The sequence below is a fragment of the Chelmon rostratus genome, chromosome 21, assembly GCF_017976325.1.
Source record: "Chelmon rostratus isolate fCheRos1 chromosome 21, fCheRos1.pri, whole genome shotgun sequence".
Lineage (NCBI taxonomy): Eukaryota > Metazoa > Chordata > Actinopteri > Chaetodontiformes > Chaetodontidae > Chelmon > Chelmon rostratus.
The window spans coordinates 19,491,364-19,507,588 of NC_055678.1; the positions used below are offsets into that span (position 1 = coordinate 19,491,364).

At 43.0% G+C, this 16,225-nt stretch overlaps 1 protein-coding gene across 1 annotated transcript; it reads right to left on the minus strand.

Moving 5' to 3' along the window:
• Positions 1-668: 668 nt before the first annotated feature.
• tmem184ba (transmembrane protein 184ba) lies at positions 669-15,083 on the minus strand. The gene is made up of 9 exons (XM_041962559.1): positions 14,763-15,083; positions 14,632-14,678; positions 12,394-12,627; positions 11,357-11,522; positions 6,496-6,586; positions 6,229-6,396; positions 5,663-5,832; positions 5,376-5,570; positions 669-4,236 (listed from the first exon to the last, which is right to left on the minus strand). Exons 3-9 carry the CDS (start codon positions 12,625-12,627, stop codon positions 4,007-4,009), a joined length of 1,254 nt encoding a protein of 417 aa, XP_041818493.1. The 5' UTR covers positions 14,632-14,678; positions 14,763-15,083; the 3' UTR covers positions 669-4,006.
• Between the last annotated feature and the right edge of the window lie 1,142 nt (positions 15,084-16,225).

Below are 16,225 nucleotides of genomic sequence, written 5' to 3' on the forward strand. Positions count from 1 at the left end.
GTGTTATGTTTTCAGGCTGTACTCCCATCCCTTTCCCGTGATCGCAATATCTCAGGAACACCTTGAGGGAATTTCTTCAACTTTGGCACAAACGTTCACTCGGACTCAAGGATGAACTGATTAGATTTTGGTGGTCGAAGGTCACCATGACCACACAAAACACATTATTGGTTAACTCAAGGATTCAGTCACCAATTATGACAAAATGAGTCTGGACAGACATGGATGTGAACTGCAGCTTGTCTGGTTGGAGGCCTACAACCATGAGGCGGTAATTCTAGTCTTCAGTGTTTCAACAGTAAGTGGATGACATACATGTGTAACACAGTGTGTTCAATGCACTGTCACATTTTGTTGCATTCATTTGACAGCAGTACAGCATCCTCATGCTGACATTGAGATTAATGGTGTTAAAGCACAAAATAAAGCCCTGATTCTACAGTCCTGATTCAAGTTTTCCACTGTGATAGTTCACCCTTGAAAGAAATAATATTTGCATATTGATAGATTCTGCATTTTTCACTGAGGGAGAAGGAGATGCAATGAAGTTAATGATTAGTTAATGATATTATCATTCTTAAAGCGGGGTGTTTGTATATGTCTCATAACATGTCTGTAGGGAATCTTTAAACCGTTACTACATATATGTCACAAAAAATGTTAACATATCAGACTAAATATCCTTTATTATTTCTTAAGATCCATTTGACATGAAATAGTAGCATCATGAGCAGCTTTATAATATACAAAGAACAGTAAACCAGAAGTCATTAAAATAAAAAAAAGACAGTTATGAATTAAAAATATAAAACTAGGTTGTTTTTTTTTCTGCCGTGCTCCAACTTCACAGCATATATGACTATTTCAACACACATCACTTCTGCTCCTCTTGCAGACAGCACTTAAAGCTGTACTTACATTAGTCTACAGCATTTTCTCAGCTATATTCATACACATCTGAAGAGTGTCTTCAGCTACAGAGTGAATTATGACATTCAAAGTGCAGTATGACAGACACACTGTGTACTCTGCCTTTCCATTGTAAATTATCAGAATATCAGATGGAGATGTAATTCACCAAAAACTTGCACCAGTTTAGGTTTCATCCCCATTTCTGCCCTGATAAGAAAGTTCAGATCTTTTTTAAAGAAGCACACCAGCAGAAAACATCAGCACTGTCAAACACCTATGTTGCTCATTCATGGCTCCACATGAAAATTGTACATAGACAAGAAGCTGTATGCACATACAGTGTACTGTAAATGCAACACAATGAACTGACCACTGCTTTTATAAAGGAACACAGACTTCCATTTGGAGCTGGAGGAAGCTCAGTCATGGTCAAAATAATCCAGTTTGTATCTGTGTGGCAAACCAATTACCCAGACAACTCAGTAACTCAGTAACGCCTAAAAATAAGCCGCTGCTCCTGTTCACAGACATGGCTTCTCTCCTGTTTAAAAAGCAATATTATGTCGGGCAGAAGCAGAAATAAACACCCATGACCACTGTCTGAGGCCAGGGCTTGCCTCGATTTTTCCGATGAAAAACAGACACACGGAGTAATGACAGGATGAAAAAAAAAAGCGACAGACTGCCGCTCTTCTGTTGTACATGCACCGAGCTTAAAGTGAGTGATGACTGCCTGTCTGCTTGGAGATAAGAGTGCCAGTGTGTTCATGTCCTCCCCACGCGGCCCCCTGGTGTTCATGCAGAGCTACAGCAGAGCAGTGAAAGTAGTTACAGTAAACACGCTGGCAGACTCACTATGACTCATTCAGATGACTCAAGAACTTCAATTATGTGGACAAAATAAGCAGCTCTGACTGCGGTGAACTCAAATCCAACAAAAAAATACGACAACAACAAAAAAAAAAGACTGCCTGGAAGAACAGAAGAGCATCCAAGCCAAAGAAACAACGTGAAGTTTACATGTTGTGTTATTTTTTGACATTGCCTGTAGGTAGATGAAAAAGTGATGAACAGGATATATTTTCCAATATTATTGTGCTAATATTCAGTTTGTGTTTTTTTAAGCTTTCAAATGTACCATAGCTCAGCATAATAACTGCCTGATGTGCAAAACATGTAGTTCAGCTCAAGAATTCAGACCTTCCATGAAAAGAATTTTCAACACTGAGCTCTGGTGAAGTCTTCATTTGGACGGATTTTAGTGACTCTGAAGTTGGATCAGGAACATCAGGGTGAGAGACGGAGCAAGTGGAAGTGAAATTCTAAATAAGTTAAGGCGGCAACTAATGATCATTTCCTTTGTCGATTAATCTGCAGATTATTTTCTCGATGGATCAATTAGTTTGGTCTATAAAATGCCACAAAATAATGAAAAATGTCAAGATGACGTCCTCAAATGTCTCTCGTTTACTGTCACAGAGGAGTAAAGAAACCAGAAAATATTCACATTTAAGAGGCTGGAGTATATATGAATATGAGTTTTTAATGTTTGTGCTTCTGATCAAATGAGCGTGATCTATCTATATACTGTATGTGTGCTTGTTGAAAGAGTTGGAAAACAGGAACTCATCACTGTTGGTAGGCTTCAGAGTTGTGCTGTGCTCCAGTCAGCACGAACTACAGAAGCTGACAGCACGTCTCAGATGTCAGTCGCCTGCTGCAAAGGGAGACGCCCACCCAAAGCCTTGAAGCTGAGATGCTGTTTCCACCCATGAGTCCAAAAGTGAGTTCACTCTTTTGAAAAACAGAAAATTCTGCACAATTGCTCAGTTATTTCCTCATGTTAAAAAGTGAGAGGCCTTAAATTTCGGTATGACTTAAAACGTCTGCGTTCAACATTTGGAATCATACTAGCAGAGGAAAGGTTTATGATAGAGCTCCTCGACTGAGAACGGGCATCTAAAGTTAGCTTTAACCTATATTCCTCTTCTGTTTTCACTTCAATCCAGTTAACCTACATTGTGGTCTGCAGAGGTCTACAGCCAGAGTGAACCAGCTCGAGCTTTAATCCCATCCATTCAAATAACGCCCCAATTACACCAGTGTAATCCTGACTGGCTCTGCTGCTGCTGCTGCTGCTGCTGCCCTTCACTCCTGCTGCATACTGGCCTACTGGAGCGGACGTACTAAATAATCTATAATCTCCTCTGCCTCGCTCTCGTCTGCTCCAGTCATATCAATAACCACACTGATCCATATAACTGACACTGACTCAAGTTTTTGACTTGGTTTCCCTTTAAATCCATCCCCACCATGCAGTAAAGGGTGTCCCTTAAAATCCCACAATACACCAGGGTTCCCTCCAGTTCACTTACAATTGATCTACACATGCATTGTGAGTAACTATGTACCACATTTTTAATGATGGCTACGATGCTGAAAAAAGCTTCTGTTTGAAGTACATTAATGTACCAACTAATTTGGTAAATTGTTGGGAAATTAAATACCTAAATGTTAGTTTCAAGTTTACAAAATTAGAGGTTCAAAACTCTTAGAAATGTTTTGAGGATATTTTCTATTTCCAGTCATGGAAAAAAAAAGATTAAAATTCAACTTGAGGAAACCTTGATAAACAGCCAATGACCATCTGAAAACAACAAGACCTTCAAAATGCAAACCAATCCCAAACCACAACAAAATAACGACAACCGTTAGGACGATTAACATTGCCACTGAATGTGAAATGAAGCTTCTATCCGAGCTGGAAAACTTGCATTGCAAAAGTCAAGTATGATTCAGTATGTACAAGTGTGACTCACAAACTTTCCAAAACCAGACACAGCCCTTTTCACCTTCTGCCCACTGGCTTTAACAACAAAGCAGCTTAAAGTGTTCCCACCAAATAAGACTCCTGGGCGATGTGGGTGCAGAAATGTTTCTGCAGGAAGGTCCTCGCTCACGTTCAGTCTCAAAAACAGGAAAAACAAACGCCTCTCTAATCATTCATGCAGTGAAGGAGACCGGCTGCACAGGAGGATGAAGTGCCGTCAGCCGCAACAGTCTGAATCAGATTCAGCTGTAAGCGCTTTCTGCTCTAGAATTCGTCGTCGGAGCTGAGCAGGAGGGTCTTCTCCGTGTCCCCGCGCCCGCTGACGGTGCTGTGCGTGCGAGAGACGGGTGGCGGCGCCCCCTGCTCCAACGTGGACTGCTGGGTGTACTGCTGGTAGGCTGGGGAGAAGTTGTGGATGGCGTCCTGGACCATGTCGCCCGGGTTCATGGTCTCCTTCAGGCTGCTGGAGATGCTCTTCATGGGGGCACAGCGGCCTGCGGGAGGCGGGTGAGACGACAGTTAGAGGTCAGGAGGGCATGTGAAAGAGAAACGGAATAAATGGGGTTTGAAGGAAGAGGGTAAACAGGGTAAAAAGGACAGTTGGGAGAGGAAATAAAGAGTGTAGAAAGGTGCAGGAGTGATTGAGAGGGGAGAAAAGTATGGAGAGGAAGGAAAGGGGTGAAAGGAGGAACAAAAAGTGGGGAAAAACATTAAGGGAGGGTGGATTTATGGTAATTTAAGAAGGGCTGTTGGAGCAAATCAAATGGAGAGGAAAGGAGGAGGAGGAAAAAGGGGACGGAAGAGGGAAGGGTGGGGAGAGAGAATAGAGTCAGGGGAGAGTGGGAAGACGAGTGATTTAGTGAAAGGAGAAAAGAAAAGGAGGGATGAAAAATGGGGAGAAGAGAAGAATGGAGGATCAGTGATTTAAAGGGTGTTCAGCCTCTAAAGGAGGGAATGGGCGAAAGAGAAATAAGGGCTGGTGGATGGGATTTAGAGAGAGGGAACGGAAAGGGAAAAGGGTTCACTTCACAGGGATGTAGAGAGATGCAAGACAGGTAAAACCAGTAAAAAAAAAAAAAAAAAGTAAAAGAGGATGGGAATGATTTAGGAACAGGAGCAAGAAGGAAAAAAGTTACAGGTAAACCAAACCAAATCACATTCAAAACCCTGGATAAGAAGAAAAAAACAGAAACTTAATGCATCTTGAAAGGGCATAACTGGCTAAAAATAGTAGCAGCATGAAAGAAAAAGGGGGGTTATGGAGCAAACATCATCAGTGTTTTAACCTACCAAACTCTCCGTATGAAGGAACAGGTCCTTTATGACGCAGCAGAGAGGAAAAGAGACAAATAAACATGGAGGTGTAGAAACAGGACGACCCAGACAAAAACATGAGGGATGGACAGAAGAGTGTCAAAAGAAAAGGGGAAAAATAACAGAAAAGACAAGAATATATGGGGAAGAAGAGATGGGAAGAGATGGAAATTGAGTGATTTTCTGTTTTTTAAGATTTCTCCTTTTGTAAGACATCAGATGTGTGAGTAAACATGCAGTAAACTCTGGCGTGGTGTTAGAAATCATTCTGTGATCCCAAACATTCACTGTAAAATTCCTCCCCTCTTCTCTTTCTCACCTTGTGAATCCAGACTCTTGTCCATGTAGACCCTGTATGTGAACGCGTGGCGCAGAGCCAGCGCCGCGAAAAACATCTCGATGCAAATGATAAAGTTCTGGTAACCAGCGGCGACCGTCCCCTCGCCGACGGACACCTCCACCGAGTTAATCTGAGGGATGGCCCCGCACTTCTCCAGGATGGCGAGCAACATGCCTGACCACGAATGACAAGATGGTACTTAATGAAGATAAAACAATCTTTGCGTGCACGTACTGATAAAAAGGTGTGCTGTGCCGCTCGCCTACCCTGCCAGAAGGAGAGGAAGATGACCGACTTGACCATCAAGAACTTGAGCATGGGGCTGTACGGGCTGAGCAGCTCCCTGGTGGAGAAGTAAAAGAGGAAGAGGGCGTACAGAGACAAGCTGACTGAGATGTTGTAGATGATGGTCACATACAGGTAACCACTGGCAACACTGAGGAGAGAGAAGAAGTCAGAGAGAACAACGTTAGTGTTGATTTATAGGTTGGTTTTGTTCAGATTACTATTGTTTTAGGTGGCGCTAAAAGCCTCAATCTCCCACGAGAGATGAATGAAACGATGAAGGGAGGAGCTGATGATAAGTCTGGGACATTCAATTCATCAAAAAATGAAAAGGAGTAATCCACAAGTTCCTGTATTTTTGTAAATTCAGCTGCATCTTTGTGAACAGTTTCTGGTGGCTGTGTTTCTCTGTAGTGAAGCAGCTGTTTAGGTAACTACTCCTGTTCTCATTACCAGCTCTGCCAGTCAGAAACAATATATCAACCTGAAAGTCAATCCAGATTGAGCCGACAGATCTCCCACCAACCTCCACGTTTGCAGCACTTACTTGAAGTCTCCGTCCTTGTATTTGCCGTAAGCCTGCAGGATGACGGTGATGATGGCCATGAGCGGTTTGACCACGCAGAACTGCAGAGTGGCCTGCTTACAGAACCGCAGGAGGCCGATGGAGTAGGCCTTTCCCCTCAGACAGCAGGTACCGTACATACAGCTGGACCTGGCGGGACAAAACGCAGTTTGCGCTTAATGTCGGTTCTGATATCGGTGGGGAGTTAATGGTTTAGCAGAAAAACCTGCAGGGTAATTTGAGACTTACTCAATGGGTTTCCCTCTGATTTCAGCCATGATGGCGCTCTCTCCACCCAGGTATTCATAGCACAGACTCAGGAAGTTGTAAATCACAAACGCTGGGGAGAAACAAGGAGGGAAAGGGTTGGTTGTGATCTCTATGCAGCCAGTATTTACTTACTCTACTAATCATTAGCCATGAATAGGACACCAAGTTATTTAAGAGGGTGATATTTGGCTTGGTTTTGGAATTTTGTAGTCACTTTATAATAAAAATGAATGGGCAATGGAGTATGCTTGGGAAAATATTGACAAAGTTTAATGCAGTAAAAGATTTTCCAACTGCCTTTCAATTGGTTGTTTTCTATTTATTGGTCTTGAGAAAAAATACCAAAGGAAAAAAAGCTGCTGCTTATAGTGCTATAATAACTGCTTAAAACTTTCATGGTGTTTTTGAAAAGCCCATAATAAGCCCTTCTCACAGCAGACATTGTGGAAAATGTTGCTAAAAACATGTTCTGTTCAAGTGTCCCAGTAAGCCATGACAGCGTGACAGCCAGCAGCACAGGACCACGATCCTGAAACTGACGCAGCTAAATGGAATTCATCCATTAATAATTCTATTACTTACACCTGTGCTTCTCCGTCTGTGACATGTCAAAATGTCTTCCTCCATGACTAAATGGTCAGAATGAAGCCTGCTCACTGTACTATTGTTGTGAAAAAAAACTGTGAAAACAGGTTTAACAGCATGTGTTACAGGTGAAATACTCGAGCTGCACTTATAAACTTCGCAAACAGCAACTGAAAATGGCAACTAGAAGTAACAGTGAGAAAACCACAAGCTTAAAAGAACAGCACAGTGAATCATTTAGTCACCCACAGATACCCCCCACCCCCCCAGGCAAGCACACAAACACAAAACACATCACTTCCTGTCACACTTTAGGCATGACCTCAAAAAATCTGAAATCAGTCACCATCACTTGATTCAGTTTTAAAACATTTGACATTTATTACACGCCAAAAGGAACATTACTGCCAAAATATTAACATGAAGCGACTCAGATTGTAGACACTCTCAAAGGGACGTTTTTGGCCGCAGCAGGCAGATGTTTTCAGAGGAAGAGCTAATACATCCCATGTACACTACATGCCCACCATGGAAGAGCAGATAAGGCTCAAGTGTCTTGATGACTTTGAGCAGTGTTGATGATAATGAACTGTGGACACCAGAGAGACCAGCATTTATTGATAGATCTGGTCAAGAGGATGCAGCAGCTGGACCCAGACCTGCGTGTCCAACCCCCGGTGGTTCTACAGCATCCACTCTTTACTCGCAACCTCCCTCAGAGCTCCAATCCTGACACCTGCATGTAGCCTGTCTCATATCAGACTGCAGGGCCAGGCAGCAGTGTTAGACGTCCATGGGACACAACTACAACAGACTCCCTTGTTAAAGAGGCTGGAGTCACACAAAATGATACTATCAAGGTCCTTTGGGTCCTTGATAGTGTCAGGGGCAGAGTAAGATGGCTTTGTCTTAAATCTGGGGTCTAACAAAGACCTGAAAAACTGTGATAGAAATTCAGAATGTTCAACAATGTTGTAAATCCTCACAGTGAAATCTTCACACAGTCTTTACAGTATGTTGAGAAAAGAGGGATGGATGGATGCATTTATATTTCAGGTTGTGCATACTTTTTAAAATACATTATCAAACCTAATAACCCCTACAGCTGCATGTGTTTATCCATTGATTCAGTCATATGTACAGGCATGAGAGGAACTGTACTAAAAGGGGAAGGGAGCTGCATATGTACAGAGTTCAGACTGGCAAGGAGCAAGGCACAAAACATGTGCATAGCAATTTGGATAACTACACTCATAACCTGATAAAAGCTGAGTTTTAGTTCTTGAATATTAAGTTATAATTTTGTTGCCTAAAACTGTTAGGAGCTAAAGCTACATAAATGTAATAATGGATTCAGATTCAATAAAATGCTACTGATTAACAAAGTAAACAACACCAAGCACAGATGACAGAGTGGACTGACTCTCAATTATAAAAATAATGTAACAACCAGGCACACAGAAATGAGAAGTTGGAGGTGTGCAGCCTGCAGCTCTTCATTTAACAGCTCGCTGCGGCTGCTCCTTCTAGTTCCATTACTTCCTGCATTATTTCAAACTGATTTGCTGTCAAAAAATGCTGAAAACCACACCTGTCTTGTTTTGTAGACACATTTTTGATGAATGATAGCGGTCAGTGAAAAGCTCACAGACTGCATTTCCTGTGACTACTTCATACTAAAAGTCAACTTGTTTTTTGCCAGTTAAATGCTTTTAATGCAAAGCTGCAGCAGCAGGAAATGTTTGGTTTGCATTAGCAGCAACTTAATCCAGCATTTTCAGGGAACGTTGACACAGACACCCAGTTCGTAATTCTGCAAATGCAAGTGCTTTCATGGCTGGGCAACAGACTCGGTCACCGTTATGTTACCTCATTTGGCAATAGAGCGTGATTTAACAGACAATTAGTGAAATGAAAATCTTCAAGACTGTTTCTTGAAGCTTAACCATAAATCTTCCCTTCACTATAAATACTTTTATAGCATACTGGCAAACACACACACACACACACACACAAACACACACACAAATCACCTCTCCCTGTGTGACTGATATTCACCTGACTGTCTCTTGTGACCAGTGGATTATCTCTCCCCTGCACAGCTTCAGTGAGATCATGATGACGACCAAGAAGCTCATAAAAAACACAGCCAGGCTAATCCTGTTAACATACACACACACACACGCACACGCGCACAAACACACACGCGCACAAACACACACGCGCACACACACACACGCGCACGCGCGCACACACACACGCGCGCACACACACACACACACACACACACTCTTTCTCAGGGGGGATGTGTTTGTGTGTCTGAGCAGCTGAGGTAAAATAAGGTGAGCGTGACGGGTGTGTATCAGTTAGCCGTTTAAGTGTGAAAATGTGGTATATCTTGGGTGTGTGCCATAGTGTGTGTTTGTGTGTGTGGGTGGTAGGTTCAGGAAGGTGTGTGTGTGTGTATGTGTGTTGCAGTGTTGTGTCAAAACACTGATCTCAAAGCAGCTGCACTGCTGGCAGTAATTCTTGTTACATCAGCTGAGCTAATATATTCTCCCTTTCTCACACTGACTTCAGCTCCACGCACACGCACACGCACTCTCTCTATCACGTCATCATTGGTTCTGTGGTCTCCAGTGTGACTTTAGATGCCTGTCAGTCAGTACTTAGGTAATAAAAAGCCCATGTGCCAGTGTACAGAGCTGAGTGATGAGAGCTGGCTGATCTGCTGTGAGTAGCTCTGTTGGTGCCTCAGCTGTTTACCATTATGCTCTTTCACTTTTCTCCAAGGACCCCGTCAGCAGTGCTAGTTGCCACGGTGATACAGTAGGCTTACATACAATGAGACTGGGAACTTTGCAGCAAGTTTGGTTGAGAAAAACTCATTATCTGACGCAGCCATTCTGGCTGATGATGAAGATTTGTGAGCGCAGTTGCCATGCAACAGGTCAGACCATCCTCGCTCAGGAGAAGATCTGGGCAGGGCTCAGGAGCATTGTGGGAAGTGGAAGGCAAGCACGAGAAAACAAAGAGGCAGGGGGAAGGAGCGGGCTATCATATGAGGGTGAGAAGGAGGAAAGGTACTGGAAAAGATTTGGTTGGGAGTGACGTCGAAGTGTGGAAAAAACAGCGGCGGGGGGGAAGATCACGTCAGGAGAAGAGGAGAAGAAAAAGGAGGCGAACCATCTGTTTGACGGAATGATTTGACAAGCACAATACTGACGGCACTTCCTACCACAAGCAGAACCACACATAGAGCGCCCCCGATCCACATTCAAATGCATGCGTGATCAACAATTCGCCGACGCAGAAAGTGACGCCCGAGCTAAGTGTCAGAGTGAGAAGACTATTTCTATCCTGATCGTCACAGCTGACTCTGGAGAAAAAGGAGCGGGGGCAGTCAGTTGCCTTTCACCACGTTCTGCCAATTCAAGAATTTATGAATAGTCAGAGATTCGAAGCATCAGGCAACATTTGTTTTATTTGCGTCATGTATCCACTCAGCAAAACTGGCAGCTCACCGCTACCTTCAACTTTTCTGACCCGACATGAATAAACAAAACCCACATTCTAATATAGACTACAAAAAAAGCCTCAGCCGATATAAACTGATATCAGTTTGGGAATGAATCATAGATCCTGTCCAGCTACACTTTTGAACCGGTGTACATATTAAAAAAGACAAAGAATTACAAAATAGGCTGTGGGACCATCACATTTAAAGAGTAAATTAAAGCTGTGTTAGGCCGTGTGGGTGGAAAAATCTGTTAAGGATGGACAGGCAGACTGCTGATCTCTAGTCTGATCTGATCACAATGTGTTTCAACAACTGAACTGGAAAAGTTGTCCACAATGAGGCAGAAAGGATTAGTGACTTCTGTCCATCAGTACTATCAAATCAAATTCCATTAAATGTCTTTATTCAAGACAACTTTGTGCATCAGGAGAGCTCAGAGTTTTAGCCTAGATGGACCCTGGGTGGGAATAAAAACTACTAAATATGGCAATGTTGGTGCCATTGTGTACCATACCTAATATGAAGGAACTTTGGTTGTTTTGTGGTGTAACCATAATGACTTTAGCTTTAGGCAAGAGCTGTTCTTGTGTACCGTACTATCAAAGCAGTTTATTGATTTTTTTTTTTTTACCCCCACCCTCGTTATCTGCTAAATCAGTGGCAGTAACAAAACTGCATCATCACTGCAATTCACAGACTGAACTCCATGGGATGAAGACGAAAACATGTCCTTACCCTCATAGCAGTCCCTGACGGTGTCGAAGTACACATAGTACTGGTCGTTGGTGAAGAAGAGGAGGCTGAGCCATGAGTCGAAGGCGTAGATTGGAACGATGAAGAGGATCCGTACGATGTGGCGCTGCTCCCTAGGTGAGCTGTAGAAACGGAGGTGCATGTAGATCTGGGACAGACAGAAGAGATTAAATATCAAAAACTAGTCTTCTGTAACAGACTTTTTATTGAGTTTAAAACATCAGCACTTTGTCAGGATAAAGTAAAGTGTATGGCTGTAGACATGTGAGTCTGTATCAAAGGGTTAAGATGCTTGTGAAGGAAGATAAGTCAAGTTAGGCTGGTATAGAGCTTTTATGAGCATTAAGAAAATGCCCCAAATAATATTTATGCTCTAATTATGTGGATTCCTGAGAATATTCAGATTTTGATGCTGTGTATTAATAATGTCTCTGTCACTGACCTAACAATCAATGCAGTAGCTGACATCATCTCACAGGAATGTAAGAGAGAAAAAAACTCTGACTCCATTCAGCTTTCTGTTTTTCTTTTTCAGCCAGATTTCACACAGCCTTTTCATCCACCTGGATCAAGTTTCACCTTCGTGCTTGTGTGTGTGTGTTTGTGCGTATTCATGCTCTGTATCACAAACACCTGCTGAGGGATGTTGCCAAGCAACCCCTGCCCCTTTCTGGGCCTGAGCAGATGTTTATGTTTACTGGATCACATCACCTTTGCATTAAACAACACAAACAGGCTTGTTTCTATCACTTCGGTGGAAATTAGGTTAACTTAAATTAACTTCCTGGAGACTTACCCTCACCTGGACCCTCGACCTAATGCGAGTCCCCACAATGTAATTTATGTCCTTGACATGAGTAATATACATGCACACACATACATGCAGACAGGCACGCACGTACACATGTGCAGACTCTGCTCAGTCTGTATCTCCAGCAATAACACATAGTGGAACAAAGAGAATTAAAGACCTGATGATTTAACCCCCCCTCCACCATGCGGTGTGTGGAGGCAGTTACCTGGTGGCAGGTGAGGATGAGTGCCGTCCAGACAAAGAAGCCCGACACAGCCTGTGCCGCGGGGGTCATGAGGAAGATGGGCTGGTCTGGGTTCAGCAGTGGGGCTTCAGGGAGCCATGAAATGTTGGGGCCCATCGGGGCTGTCGTTGGCGGGGGGCCGGGTGCTGCGGCCAGAGGAGAATCCTCACCCAGCCTCTCTGAGAGAGGCACATCCCGCCTCCACAACCTCAACATCTGGAAGTGACACAGAATACAGAGGATGTCAGTCAGAAGAAGTAGACATATCAGCTAGATTGTGTGTGGGTGTGTGTATATGTGTGTGTGTATCAATATGGAGGCCACTGAAACTCAAACAGTGACTACGCTGTGACACAATTCATTAGTTATGAACATCCATTTCCACTAGCAATCATCAACTTGAAATATAGATCACACACTCTGTGTCATCAATGTAATGTATAATCTGAGATAGGAAGGCAGATAGAGGACAAACACAGATAAGCTGCAAGTCAGCATTTGACAATGAGTAAAGGATGTGTGTGTGTGTGTCATTTGCACAGTGGTGTCTGTGTTGAAAGTTACTGAAATTTTTTTTTTTTAGTTCCCACACTACCAGAATGCTATTATGGCTGCCAGATAACAACCCAAAACATCGACTATTCAGATGTGGTTTTAGGTGGAGCATGCAAGCTTGATGGCATACTGTGTTTACAGAAAGCAACATGTAATTTAGCTACAAGGCATACTGGTATTATGAAGCTCCACTTATTCTTCCTTGTATTACAATGTAGGATTGGGACAAGACAGTGAGAACTGTAAGAAAATGCTCTTGACAACAGAACCTGGCATTTAAGCGAATGCTTTCAATCACTAACACTTTTCTGCAATCAAACGCCATCGCATATGTGCTTGGATGTGATGTGAAATTGTCAAATTTTGGCAAGCTATCCTTAGAAATAACACATGTTTTTCCCACCTCTGATATTCACATATCTTTCTATCTGACAAGTGAGTCAAACAAGAATCAACAGCCTACAGCCAGCCCAATTTAGGTGGAGATGAACAAGATGACCAGACAGAAGACACGTTACATAAGCAGCAGCTTGTCACTGTCTCCAAGGTGATACAGACATGTTTTCAGGGCACGTTTGTTCTTGTAAAATGACAGACAGTCGTCATATAAGGATGAGCTTGGAGGCGGAAGGGGGGGGGGGGCTGACGCAAAGGCACCCATGCATATTTTCAGACGCAAATAGAGAAAAATTAACAATAAAAGCGTGGGCATGTATGCTAACAATGGTCACTGAATGAAAAAGAGACAGCATCCTTTATTCTGACCCATCATGTCATCATCTGCCAGAGTAGCATGGCAACCAAAAGTCACACAGCACATTAAACAGCCAGCAAGGACATAATGTCACACACACACACACAAACACACACACCAACATTTAGTTAATTACGCTAAAATCAAGTGAATTTAGTGGTTCGATAAAATGAGTTAGACTGCTTGCTCGCTTTTATATGTGAGACTGAGAGGAGTTATGGTTTCGCTGTTTGTGTGCATGTGTGTGTGTGTGTGTGTGTGTGTCAGACAGCAGGTCATTTGTATTGGTTTGCCAGGGATCAGCAGATCCACATGTCAACAAGGAGAAGTGAAGGCATCAGCATCCACACACACACACACACACACACACACACACACACACACACACACAATACCAGTGACAGTGAAATGCTGTGCTGGAGTAAAGGGACATCTGTGTGTTTCATTTGAAAGGCAAAAAAGGTCAGTCTGTGGAGAAGCACTCTCTCTCTCTCTTTTTCTCTCTCTCTCTCTCTCTCACACACACACACACACACACACACACACACACACACACACACACACAGAGGAATAATATATCAGACAAGCAGGGGGTCAGGAATAAAGCAACAGATGGAAAGGGGTGATGGGGGGCAGACTGGCTGTGTTTATAATTTATAATAAGTGATGCTATGGGGTGACAGTCAGACTGGATTATCATACTGGCTGAAGCAACATCACTGGGATTTATTTATTCAGCAGAAAGCCACTAAAACACTGTGGCACTTTTATTTAACCTTATTTGCATAACAGTGGTTTAATTGTAATTTATTGCTGCGGGTAAAAATGACCAGACAAGTTTAAATAATATGGAAATGACGCTCAAATTCAAACAAATGAAGCATTAATAGCAAAAGCTTGGAAAGACTTACCTTAGCTAGTAGCCACAGCAATTCACTGAATAACCTGAATTGCAAACCTGTTCAAGAAGGAGACACATTGTTAGTTGGGAAAAGAGGAGCTGGAGAAAGGTATTTTCGACCTGTTTTGAGGCTTGGCTCACCTGGTAAAAAGCGTGCTGCTTTAAAATCCTCCTCAGCACCGTCACACAAACTCACGAACAGAAATAACCCAGAAACGGCCTTAATTCCTCCTCAGAGCCGCACCGTTGCTCCCCGGACATCCATGTTGAGCCCACAACAGTCTGCCCCGTCAACCTCTGCGTCTCCCCAAAAAACTCGCCGCTAAAGTTTGTCGCTCATGTTAAACAACTTCTTTACAATAATTTCAGTACTCCTGTCTGTGCGTTAACTTCGTCTAAAGTCAGTGTTTTTGGAGTTAAAACCGTGAACTCCGTCATTCCTCTCGGCTCTTCTTTCTCCACTCCGTTGACTTCATACCAATCCCTGTCGGATTAACGGCAGATCACACGAGCTCCGCCCACTCCGCGAGGACGAGCCCGTTCGGCCAATCACACACAGAGGACCATTAATAATCCGGAAAAGGGCGGGGATCGTTTATTGAACACTGAGCATGCGTGGGTCTATTTTCAGGCCCAGCAGCAGTGGGACTGTGGGAGCTGGAAACAAGGTGAACGCTGCTCCCACAAGCTCAGGGGATGAATTATTTGTTCTGTATAGTCGGAGTGTGTGGATAAAAAATACTCACCACAAAAACAGTTGGTACTGTTGTTACGTTTCATTGTCCTTTTAAAGTTTTGAGAAAGTCTGCCCAGATCTTTTTCATCAAGGTTGTGAGTACTCCTGAGGACACTTTGGGCCTGATGATGCATTCACTCACTTCCATAAAGTTGCAGGACTCACAGAAAACACATTTTGAAAACAACAGAAAAGTCAGACTTGAAGAGCCCATTTTCACCAGAAAAATTAGCATATTGTTTAGGCTTGTAGGTTATTACAGCCCACATTTACGCTTATTGTTCGATGGCGGCCCCTAGTGCCCAAAGGAATTACAACAGTAGTAAAGGAGGAAGTCAGGCAATGCAGTATAAAGAGCAAGAAAGTCATTTGGAAGGATGGAAGGAAGGTGTGGTGATAATGTGTAACATTATCTGTTGAGTTTCTTGTCTTATTCATTCCCGGATTTATTAAACATTCTTACCTCAGCGCAGTCTAACTTGTCCTCTCCAAAGAGCACTCAGCCACAGCTCCTTGCAAAATTCCTGCCCTGCTCCTCATTAATGTAAACTGACATTTATGTGTAAAATCAGTGGCGTGCTTCTTTAAGAGGAATTTACATTCTACAATTACACACGTATTTCACACATTCTTAAGGATGACCCTGGTGCTTTTTTAGAAAAAATGTCTTCAACTTCTTTGACTGTTTGTAGGCAATAAAATAAATTAAGTATGTGTTGTCATCCTCCCTTGTATCTCATAGCAACCTCTATGACACTAGAGTCTGACCTTGATTGAATAATATAATTATATGTGGCTGTAATGCCTCTTGTTTAGTTTCCCGTGATTATTCTGTCTCTCTGCTGCTGCTGCTGCTGCTGCTGCTCTG